This window comes from Musca autumnalis, unplaced genomic scaffold, assembly GCF_047663935.1.
Source record: "Musca autumnalis isolate F117 unplaced genomic scaffold, ASM4766393v1 scaffold_1, whole genome shotgun sequence".
NCBI classification, from domain to species: Eukaryota; Metazoa; Arthropoda; class Insecta; order Diptera; family Muscidae; genus Musca; species Musca autumnalis.
Genome location: NW_027411644.1, coordinates 141,828,268 through 141,840,344, shown reverse-complemented (window position 1 = coordinate 141,840,344; position 12,077 = coordinate 141,828,268). Strand labels below are relative to the sequence as shown.

At 33.2% G+C, this 12,077-nt stretch overlaps 1 protein-coding gene across 1 annotated transcript; it reads left to right on the top strand.

The window, feature by feature from the left end:
* Nucleotides 1–1,519: 1,519 nt before the first annotated feature.
* Nucleotides 1,520–10,957, top strand: mRpL37 (mitochondrial ribosomal protein L37). Its single transcript, XM_073956254.1, has 5 exons — nucleotides 1,520–1,852; nucleotides 1,908–2,249; nucleotides 8,954–9,234; nucleotides 9,302–9,468; nucleotides 10,631–10,957. The coding sequence occupies exons 1-5, from the start codon at nucleotides 1,692–1,694 to the stop codon at nucleotides 10,883–10,885; spliced, it is 1,206 nt and encodes a 401-aa protein (XP_073812355.1). The 5' UTR covers nucleotides 1,520–1,691; the 3' UTR covers nucleotides 10,886–10,957.
* The last annotated feature ends 1,120 nt before the right edge of the window (nucleotides 10,958–12,077 follow it).

Sequence of the window (12,077 nt, the reverse complement as noted above, 5' to 3'; positions counted from 1 at the left end):
AATCCAGTGGATTTTGGAGCGTAAGTGTAAACTTGGCATAAAATTATTACTTTCTGTAAGCATTTTAAAATTATACAATATTTTTTTAAAATGTCTTCTTTTTACATTAGGTATTTTTAACAAAAGGTGGGCTTGGGTGGTGAAATTTACGAATATGAACAAAGAAGGGACGAATTCTCGTACGAGCAATCGCGTTAATGTAAAACACAACTTAAGGTAGAATTAGACGTGACATAACCATAACGCCATAAGGCCATATCAATCAGCTGATTCAACCAAACCTATGGAATGTAATGTATTTAATTAGTAGTAATATAACATAATGCCGTAGCCATATCCATAAGAAACCAATTAAGTTTTGGTCTTTTATGGTTATGGCCATGGTGGAATCAGAAGGTGTTACATCAAATCATTTTAAACGTCAAATTTGCTCACAATAATGCATTACTGTGAATTGCTTGTTTACATTTTGTATGTGATTTTATTCACAATAACGCATTTTGACAACTGGTATGAAGATCAGCTGTTTTTGGCGTTACACCTTATTATTCCACCATGGTTACGACGTTATGGCTATGTCACGTCTAATTCTACCTTTACTGCATCATTGGGTCACTTAGTCGATGGTCAGACTAGCAAGGTTTCATGAAACCAATTTCGTTAAAGTTTCTTTTCAAATTTCGTTAATGTCCACACACGTTAACGTGAAATTTATGATCTTTGCGTGTCCTCTTTATTTTACCATTCGCGTTTGTTTTGTTTCTCATACCAATAAAAACAAAAAAAAGACATAAATGAACCAAAAAAAAAAAAAACACAACAACAACAAAATAATTAACATTAATAATTAAATTAATATTAATAGTTAAATTTTCACTATTTCATTAATTAAATGTTTTTATTAAATATATTTATGTTTGTTTTGTTGTTAACGTTTGCTTGAGAAAATAAAAATGAAAGAAAATTGAAGAAATAATCTTGCAACGAAGAACAAGAAGAGGCAACACAACAAACACAGAAAACCATGTACATGGGTTTCACTACTTCATACCCCTCGCCTATAAACTTGACGTCGCCATGTTGAAACCGTGCTAGTCTGACCATCGACTTATTAAATGTGCCTTGGTCTGGTGTAAACGGCAAGTAAAGCTGAAAACAGATACAACGTTTGATTAAAGTTTTGCGTTGGGCGTCGAGAAAAAACAACAACAACAGGGCGACGACGATACCAAAGTCCAGCGTTTATCTGTTTGTCGGCATATATTTCAAATTAATTTGAATTTTTCGGCATCATGCCCAACAGTGTAAAAACGGCCAAAACGACACAAAACTTTACCCAAACGTTGTATCTGTTTACAGCTTAAGTCCGTGTTTAGACACACGGGAAAGTAAATTCAGTTTTTAGGCAATGGGTGGTAGGAAAGAGTATTGAGGAGCTCTTTCCTCTCCGCTCTCTCCCATAAACTCAATTTACTTTCCCGAGAAATTTGTGTGTCTAAACACAGACTAAGAATACATATGTTCTACGTTTTTGTGGTGAAAAACACTTTGGACGTACAGCCGTTGACGCACCGTCGATTTTAAGGTTTTTCTAACGGCTTTAAAATGCAACAACCACTGGCACCAAACTTTTAACTATTAACCTCAATAGTACATCTTGGGATATTATTAAATAATAAATTGATTTCACCATGCGATTTACAAGCCGTTTATACGCACAGCATTTGGGATGGACTTTCAAGAAGCATTGGCAGACTCAAGGCAAACGCATTCCGAGTGACACTGGTGCTGCAAGGGAATTGGAAAAATTCGGAATAAACGTAAAGAGTCCTGAAGATGTTGTTAGAGAGGGGTATGTATGTAAGTCATTTTCGATGCTTAAAATGTTACTAAAATGTAATTATTAGGTATAAATATGTAAAGGAAATGTTTCCAAATAGTCACAAAAATTCGAGTCAGTGGAATGGTCAAAGCTGTTATGTTTATGGCAACGACAACGTTTTGCTGGAAGGATTGCCGCAAGCACAGCGCTTGACAAACACTGTTCTAATTCCCGGACTACCTCAAGTGTTACAGGACTCAATCGCTAATATGAAGGTTCAGAGTAATGTTGAGCGGAACTTTCAGTTTGCTGTTATGAATGCAGGCATTTTTGACGCAGAACAAACGTTATTACCCAGGATACGAAACATGGACCGTCCAGCTTTTAAATATCCCAGAATGTTCGGACCATCGTATCAACGGCGTAAGTAAGTACACTGTTAGTATAAGGATACGGAACTCTGCTTTCTTTCAGCGGCATCTGGGGAAAAATCAGCATTTTCACCACAAGTAGCCCTTTCTGAACTGATTCCAACGTACTTTTGGTCAGGAAATGTATACTTCCCGGGATATAGGCCTCGAAAACCACTAAAATGGACTTAAGTTGGAACAAATTTCCTTTAACGGCAGTTTGCAATTTTTTTCAAAAGTCGTAAGTTTCTTTAATAGAAGGCATTCGGTCGGAGATTTGAGACTTCCTCCTATGGACAGGATCCAATCTCGGGAACGTGAACATTTTTTTTTTTTGAAATTAAAATTTTTCTCTAAGTAGCCGGCCTTTAAACAAGGGAATTTTCGGAACTTCAGAGGCCCATATCTCGGGAAGTATACATTTCCCCAACAAAAATTATACAGCATTTGAATGAGCATAAAAAGCACTATCTGTGGAAAATAAATCATATTTGTCCGAATACTGTCGGTAAAGGAAAGATATGCCCTTAAGTTAAATGAAGAAATATCAGGCCCTCAGGTGCTTATACACAGGCGTGTTCAAGGGGACGAGACACACTTGTAATGGAACAAGACGGGTATATATGCGCACAACCGATTTGGAGCAAGTTGAATATAGTGACTAGATTTGAAACTTTTTCCACAGAAAGTTTTCAAAAACTAAATTTTTGTTGAAAATAACCGGCCTTCGGCCGGGTTTTAAGACTCCTATGGACAGATGCTAAACAGGGTTAAAGCGATCGTAATTTTTTCAACATTATTTCTTTGTCAAAATGGGTTGAAGCCAACAAGTTTTTTATGTTCCCTTCCGATTTCTGGCTTAACTCTACATTTTGTAGACCTATGCCCAAAGATGGAGAATACTCCATGGGCGACATGATACTAGTGTATTGTATTGTGTATTCCGTATTGTCAGTTGCTTTGTATTCGTGCATGAAACAAGGGGTTCTTAAATCGATTTCCCCACTACTGCAATTTCATAAAATTAGTCTAGTATGGAACTCGATTTAAGAACCCCTAGTTTCATGCACGAATACAAAGCAACTGAGAATACGGAATACACAATACAATACACTAGTATCATGTCGCCCATGGAGTATTCTCCATCTTTGGGCATAGGTCTACAAAATGTAGAGTTAAGCCAGAAATCGGAAGGGAACATAAAAAACTTGTTGGCTTCAACCTTTATTCTAGAAAGATAGCTTTTATTGCTCAAAAATACCCAAAAACATCTTAAAACCCTTCTTGAATAGAGTCATGCAAAATAGGTGAAAAACATCTAAAATTGATTGCATCCTGACTTCTTTCACGTAAAAAGACATAGTCACTTGCACTTTTGATTCAACTACTTTTTTGGCTACAAACAAATATGCAGTCTGATATTTCATGCACCAATGATTATCTTTTTGGATACATTTTGCTGAGCAATTAAAATGCCATAAAATAAATTGTTTCTTGCGTTGTTAAGAATTTTATTTGCAAAAAGTTATAAATGTAAGCATTGCTAAAATGTGAAAATGTTATGAAATGGATTCAAATCGGACATTGTCAAAATGTGAAGAACGGAATGCATTTTTCATGACTCTGCGTGGACTGCTTCTAAAAAAGCTATTCAATCACTACTTCACATAGAACAACTTCAAATAAATTTTGCTGGGTATAGTAAAGACATCAGATACGACGAATCTGAAAGAATTTTTGTCGATATGTGCATCCATGACGAAGTTGTAGCTCTTTAAATATAAAAAAAATATTTTCCCAGCGATAATCATATGAAAATTAGGCGACCACTAAAATAATTATTTCTGAAAATTTTGTTGCTAATATTAAAAGTTTTGTTTTATTTTTGCCATATTAAGGCGAAGGTCATTTATAGTGAATTTTTTATTTTATTAATTAATTCTCTTTCGAGTTGAGCTTTCATGACCTAAGAAATACATTGAAAAATTAGGAGTCTACCGAAGTCCCACGCATCCAACCATTACGCTACGTTTCAACGTTGGTTAAGCCGATCTTCCGGCGTATTAGGATGTTGTTTTTGTGGCGGACGAAGGCAAAGCTTGGTAACTAGTATATATATCGCACTTCATTAGATAAGTGCATATCGTCACCATAAATGCCGGAAGACGTAACTCACAAATCCAAAACTTTACAGGAGAAGCAAAAACCTTATAAAATGAAAACCTGTTTTATAAAATATCAATCTTATAAGGGCGAATATTTGGATATTAGCAATCCTGTAGGAATGGGAATATGTAGTGAGACCAAACTGCTGAAGCGCTTGATTTGGGGATCCTCCATTACAACAATATCTGCAATGTTTTCCCATTTTCCGAAATGTAATTTCTTGAATAGGATCGTTATTTTTGAACGTAGAAGCTTGAAATTTTGCAAGAGCATGTATTTCAGCTTTATGTATCGGATTTCATCAAAAAACGAATTTCGATTTTCATGTGGGTTACGTCTTCGGGCATTTATGGTGACGATATGCGAAATTATGTCAGTTAATTGAAATTCCAAACTTTTCCTATAGTCCTGCTTGGTAATCCAATTTTTCAATGTTCACAAAAGTTTTGGATGGGGATTTGATGCGTGGGCTATTAATATAAAATTTTAGTACAAAAAGTTGACATCAACTGGAATAACCAAAGTACCGTTACCAAGAATTAAAAATTTAAATTTGATAAACAAAAATATAAATTCTTAATATTTTGTAGAGGATATCTTTTGATTGCCACTTATTGCCGCCTTGGCTATTGATTTCCATTAATTGGACATATCTTCTGAAGTGATATGTGTAAAAACATTCTGCCCATTGCTGCAACCTTCTGAGATATATCGGTTCAGATTTGGTTACAGCCCCATATATACAGTGTTGGTCACAGAATTAGCACACCCCTTTGGGGCAAAATGATTTCAGTCAGCTAAGAGTTTTGATAGGGCAAATTAAAATATTTTCGTAAACAAAATCCTTTTTTATAATGTATTTAACAGATTTAATGATGTATGTTAATAGTATTATCAGTGGTTTTTTGAAAATAAAAGCTTTGTGAAGACGCCCAAATTATCAAGGGGATATATAATTAGCACACCCTAAGATTTTTTAATTTAATTCAATTAATATACAAAAATTAATTTATATTGAAGTTAATTCATATTCAAAACGTTTTGAACAAATTATTTTTTGAAAGAAGAAATAATTTATCTCCCCGGAATCTCAAAATATATCCCAATAGCGGACCATTTTCGTAATGTACACTTAAACGTCAGAAAGTCGCCAAAACTTTAAAAACAAATGTACAATCGGATCTGAAATGATTTGAATTGTTAACCGATTACCGAAATTTTAATATAAAGTGCTAACACTTTTCAAAAAGTGTTTAAGGTCGATGATTCATTTAAGAAAATTTTCGATTTGGAAGGGGTTTATAGAAAGAAGATCAATAAAATGCACCCTTATGTGAAGAAGGATCAATTTATAACACCATTTGTTATTCAAAATTACACGTCTGAATAAGACCAAAGACCTATCACTACAAAACTGTCAATAAAGCACTAGGTTAACACGTAGCACATGAGTATGTTTAAAGGTATAACCCCTTCCTAACAATAAAGGATTTTGAGGTTTGCTGAAATTTGTTAAAATCCATGAAAGTAGGCATATACTATTCAAGATAAATGTTTTCTGGATTATTGATTTTAAATTTAATCGTTTGAAGCTCCGGAAAACATATTATCTTACGGTCTCACTAGACTATCTCCCATTTGCCTTATGTTTAGAAAATTATTGAAATTTGCGTAGGTCCCATAGAGATGAACATAGGTTTTTCGTGGCGAACATCACGACATAATATCGGTAAAATTCAAACCAGATGGATAAGAAATTATTAAATCAATAGCTCAAAGCATTATATTACAGTTTTTTAATGAAAATGTTTCTGTCCAACAGACTTAACAAATGCCCACTTCTGGTGGGTACATCCCACTATTCGCAAATTTACAAAGATGAACAAGAATATGATGTTTTATTTGATGTTTCTATGAATTACTTGCCTTATTGAATTTGTTTACATGTGAAAAAAATCGATAAAAAAAAACACTAAAAACTGAAATTTCCATCAGTCCTTGGGACCCAAGGTGTACCCCACATTATTCCCTTCTGACACTGAAATTTCGGAGACTGGTGGAGAGTATAACTAGCAGACTGGAACTTGTTCCCAAACGAAAGGGATTTAAAACTGAATATGGACGAAAATATTGAAACTATTCACAATATTAGTAGCGGTATTCACTCATGTTGGTAAAGTGGTATTGTAGATCTTGTTCATCTTGTTAATATTGTAGATCTACAAGTGTTTACAATACCACAACAACAAAATAAATGAAAGTTTAATTTACCACAGGGTTGTTAATTTACTCGACCTAAAGGTATTGTAAACATTCCATTGTACTTTTACAAGGGTTAAAACAGGTGATTGCTGTGTCGTCACTTTGTTGTGAGTTTTATTTATGTCCAAAGACATAAATACAACTAAGACTAGACAAAATGCATGCAACAAAAAAATGTTTACGAAACTTTGTATAGAAACAATACCCTTAACAGGTTGCAGTTAATTCAAAATCGCAACCAAGGAGGAACATTGCATGTAATGGTATCAGAAACGAAATTTATGAATTCAAGGATCTATTCAAGAATAATTCTATGTCAATTGGATCGGTAAATTCGGTTAAATACGTAAAAATGTATAAAAGAAAAAAATGTTATATCACCATATCGTGATATAACATTATGTTAAATTCAAAAGCCATTCACTGAAGAATGATAGCAAAAAAATGTCTTATCTTGTTGTATTTATGTCTTTGTTATGTCGGAGTTTTGTTTTTTGGTAGAAAAATGGGAAAAATAAAACGAATAAAAGAATGGAGGCCAAGAAAAAACATTTTTTTATGAAAAAAGTGTAATAAAACTGAAACTAAAAGATAGACTTACGACGACGTTTAGATGCTTTGATTCGTTTACGATATTCACAAAGAAGACATTCACACTTCGTTGTAAAAAACCCTGGTACATATAGTACATTAACAAGAGTTGTAAATCTACCACAATGAGTGAATACCGCTAGTGATTATTTTAACACGTTCGCGGACGTGAATGCTATAGCATTCATTTTCATGGTGACGTAGGATGACGTGAATGATATATCATTCACATGCAAAGTCATAGATTACATATAATTTTGTACGTTTAAATCAATAATGGACTTTTACTAGATAATAACCTGACATATAAGGTAAACAAATTCATATTAAGCAAATATAAGACCGGAAGCAGCTTCCCTGGCTACCAAATTTACGTCTTATATTTCTCCAGCCTAATTTAGATGATTTTTTGCTAATTACTTTTGTCATCTAAAACTTCTCTACAACTGGTGCATATTTATGCATAGTTTTTTTAGAAATATAAACTTTTAACCCATGTACATACTTACATATATTGATTTCCAATGTCCATGGGATATAAGCTATTCGATCAAATTTGAACGAGTTGTAGCGAAATCGGGAAAAGATATATATGGGAGCTATATCCAAATCTGAGCCGATATGGACTAAAGTTGATATTTTTCATTCCTGTGCCCTCATAAGTACTTATCCAAAATTCATCAATCTATGTCAACGCCTTCTATTTTTGTCCACTTTTGTATGGAAGCGGTAACACTGTGCGTCGTGAGCATTGGACAGCGACATAATAACTGTTGTTGTTGTATCAGTGTTTTTTATTTTAAAAATCTCATCAATTCAATTTATTTTCATAAATGCGAACCTAGCCCATATGGCCAAGAGCGTTCCCAAAAGCTACAAAACATACACTACTCCACAAGCTTAAAACTAACAATGCATTAAATCTAATAGTCTTAAAATTCATTAAAATTCATTAACAGGATGTAATTAAAGAAAATATAACAATAACAAAAACACTGAATGTCTTAAGATATTGCAGTAAACTATTGAACCCGTACGAAAAAGAATTTTTCCAACAAAGGGGTCAAAACGCGGTACATGAATTTGTGTATTCCTGGCAGATCTACTAAACACAAACCCGAGATCAAGCTGAATTATTTTACAACAATAAAATAATACACATCTCAACAAAACTGTCAAAGTGAATCTGAAAATAGACACACACAGCACGGTAAAAGATAGGTTATTGTTGCTTTACAACAAACCATCAAAATTGTTATGGTGTTTCTTTGCAATGCAAAGACCATAACAGTGGGAAGTAGTTATTTGGTTTACACATGCGGCTACGAGATTTTTTAAATGTTTCTGTTGAACTCTTATTTAAACGAATTCATCGGTTACGTTTAATCTTGAGCTCTGGTCGTCATAAAATTGGGGAAGAGTTCTATGTTTCTATACAAAGAACTAAGAGAACTGATGAGTCAAAGTGGCGTTGGTATACTTTGCCTTTCCCGAAATTAAATCAATTTTTACTATATCCCAATTTAAGAAACTTGTTGTTTTTAAAATTTAAAAACAACAAAAACCCGAGATTAATCTGGATTATTTTACAACAATAAAATAATACACATCTCAACAAAACTGGCAAAGTGAATCTGAGAACTCCTGAATAATTGTTGGTCAACTTTTGTAGCGCAGTGTAACTAATTATTATTTTTTACAGCCGAATTTTAATAAACAAGCTAATAAATGAATGCGAAAAACTGGCAAGTACAGAGGTATCAACGCAACGAAGAATTGTTGACAATCCAACTTTTAAAGTTACATTGACAAACAATGAATGCAGCCTTCAAATGAATCTTAAAGCAGATAAAATTATAACATCTTCTAAACCTCTTGAACCATTCAAAGGCAAATTCGATTCGCAGATGCCTGATTTATATCCCACTAAAAGCACGATCTCATTACAACAAGAAAACTGCTATAACACTGAAACAAAATATCGTACGTATTATCTAAATTATATACATTTATTTTTGATACACGTTGACTAATAAATTTTTATTTATAGCATTAAACTATGAAAAATATTCACATCCACATACTGTTATAACTTTTTTCGACAAAGAACGCTTAAAAAATCTGCATGGATCAGAAATATCATTAGCACAGTTTCAGAGCCGTACATTACTGAGTGCTTTTACCGTCGCAGCAACAAGAGCAAAACAGTTGTATGGGGTAACTAAAAATAACGAAACCGGAGTACCCTTGCCTTATGACTTTATTGATAGAAAATTTATCTCATATAATGGATTTTTGAGTCTGTTTAAACATGTATATTTCTTGTTCAATGAGTTAACACTTCCTCGAGCAATATTTCACACAAAGATTGAGAAAGTCGTGAATATTAATTGAATTTGTTGACAAATGTATCTGGAGCTAAAGTTGGTATCGAAATATCATTCCCTATAATATTCGATCGATTAAAATTTTAATTTTTGTAGCCTGCACCAATATCGATAGATTTGTATTTCAATTCAATTTATTTATTAAAAACACAGTACCTTGCCCACAGGGCCAAAACGGTTGCAAATACAACAATAAAGTTACTACTACGAAAACTTAAAACTAATATAATAATGTATATAAATTTATGATAGGCAAAATTTAATTTTTTTAATTGAACACAATTTATCCGAACCACCTATGCAATGACATTATCAACACTTAAACAAGCAAACAAAAAAATTAAGAAAAAAACAAGCTTAAAATCCATGATCATTGACATATTGAAATAAATGCTCCTTATAAAATTTTAGAGATGTATTGAACAACTTTAACCTCGATGGTAAAGTATTAAAAATTCGAGCAACTCTCACATGAAAAGACTTCTCCAATATAGAAGTGAGACGAGGAATACATAATTGGGTATTTCTCACCGACTTGTGGCTTTAAAATATCACTGTGCTCGGGCTTTGTCCTATAGATATCTGTCAACCGTCAACATTCGATGGAACAACAATTACAAATTAACAATACGAATGAAAGTAGTGGGTTGCGCAAAACAAAAGCTACAAATCAGATACATCAAATTAATTTATTTGTCGAAATACAGGCATGTTTCAAAATGTAGTCTTTTGTGTCAAACTATTCTTTAAAATATTTATGGAAGCACTTTGTTGCTTCTGAATATACATTTAGAATAAAAATTGCAAACCAATTGCCAATCGATTTCTTTAAGAAGTATGTGTTACTCCAAAACGCCATTATCAACATTGCAACGAAGTAATTACTATTCTGTTTTTATGCGTTTGAAAGTCAGCAAGGTCGAGGGTATATTTCTGTCGGAAAGACCGACTGTTACTTTCTACATTGTATTTAAATTTAATTTTCTTTACAGGATACCGACTTAGAAGCCCTGCCTAAGCCCATTGTAATTCAAAGTGTTCAGACGGATGGTAGTATATTTGATTTTGGAGTGTTCCAGCTGAATACATTGAATATAGATGAACGAAACCATCTAAAAAATTATTGGTTCCAGGGAGAAAATATGGACCTATATAAGGTTTGTTGTTATTTAAAAGGCCAGCCTCGCTTAGATGGATGTAATAGAAACGTATTAAGACACATAGTTGCGTTTTATAATAATTTGTAGAAAACTGAAATTTCTAATACAAATATGTAATTATGTGTATCCAAATTGTTTTATTAAAGCCCAAAAACCAAAGCACGCTTTTACACTTTTTAAAAGAATGACTGACTTCATAAATGCAATGTTTGCAATGCAAGTATTGACAAGTAAACATGCGTGGCAACACTAACATTGTAAAAAAGACATGTAATTTAAATGCATTTATGAACGCAGTCATTGCTTTACCTTCTTTACTTTTTACAAAATTCTGTTTTACTGAATATAAATTTAATTGTTTTTTACATGCCACAAATCCGCTATTTCTAACTGTTTGGAATTACTGCGCAATGAGACGCGTCTTGTTGCATTTATGAACTCGCGACGATGTCTATAAAAAGACATACTGCGTTTATGAAGTCAAGACGATATCACGTGACTCATCATGTTGCATTTAAAAAGTCAGCCTTTTTAATTGATTTGCCTTACTTTCGAAACGTCATAAAATTGCGTTGTTTCAGTTACAGTTGAACCTCGATTATCCGGGAACCTCCATTACCCGGGATAGAAAAAAAAATGTTGGTATTTTTCCCATTTCCTCTATTTTTCGTTATAAACTTCATTATCCCGGAGTAAAAGCACGCCTTCCAATTAATTTGATTAACAAACAAAAGGTAAACTGGAAATTCTCCCATATTACACAATGTGTATTAATGGTGTGACAAACGACAAAGTCAATTCAGATGAATCTGATGATGATGATATTATGTATCCTTCTAAAATTTGGTGGATTACATTAACAAATATTATAAAAATTGCATAATTTATTATTATTGTATAATACTATGCAATTTTTACTTAAAAATGTCTTCAAAAACTGCATAAAAACACTGCCTCCATTATCCGGGAAAATCGATTATCCGTAATGCCTCCGGTCCCGACCATGATGGATAATCGAGGTCCGACTGTATTGCTCGTGCATTGTAAAAGTATTTTAAAATACACACCGTTGCAAATTTTATCTAATGCATCAGTTATCTACCTGATGGTTATATTGTGTGTATTCTGCGTTTCAAATGCGAAACAGAGACGTTTGACCTTTCATTTAAAGTTTGTTCAGGCGCACCGTGGTATTCCCGTTCAGATTTACATTACCCGGCGTTTACAAATGCCAGTATTGGCAAGACAATAGCAAAAATACAAACGTTTTTCACAAATA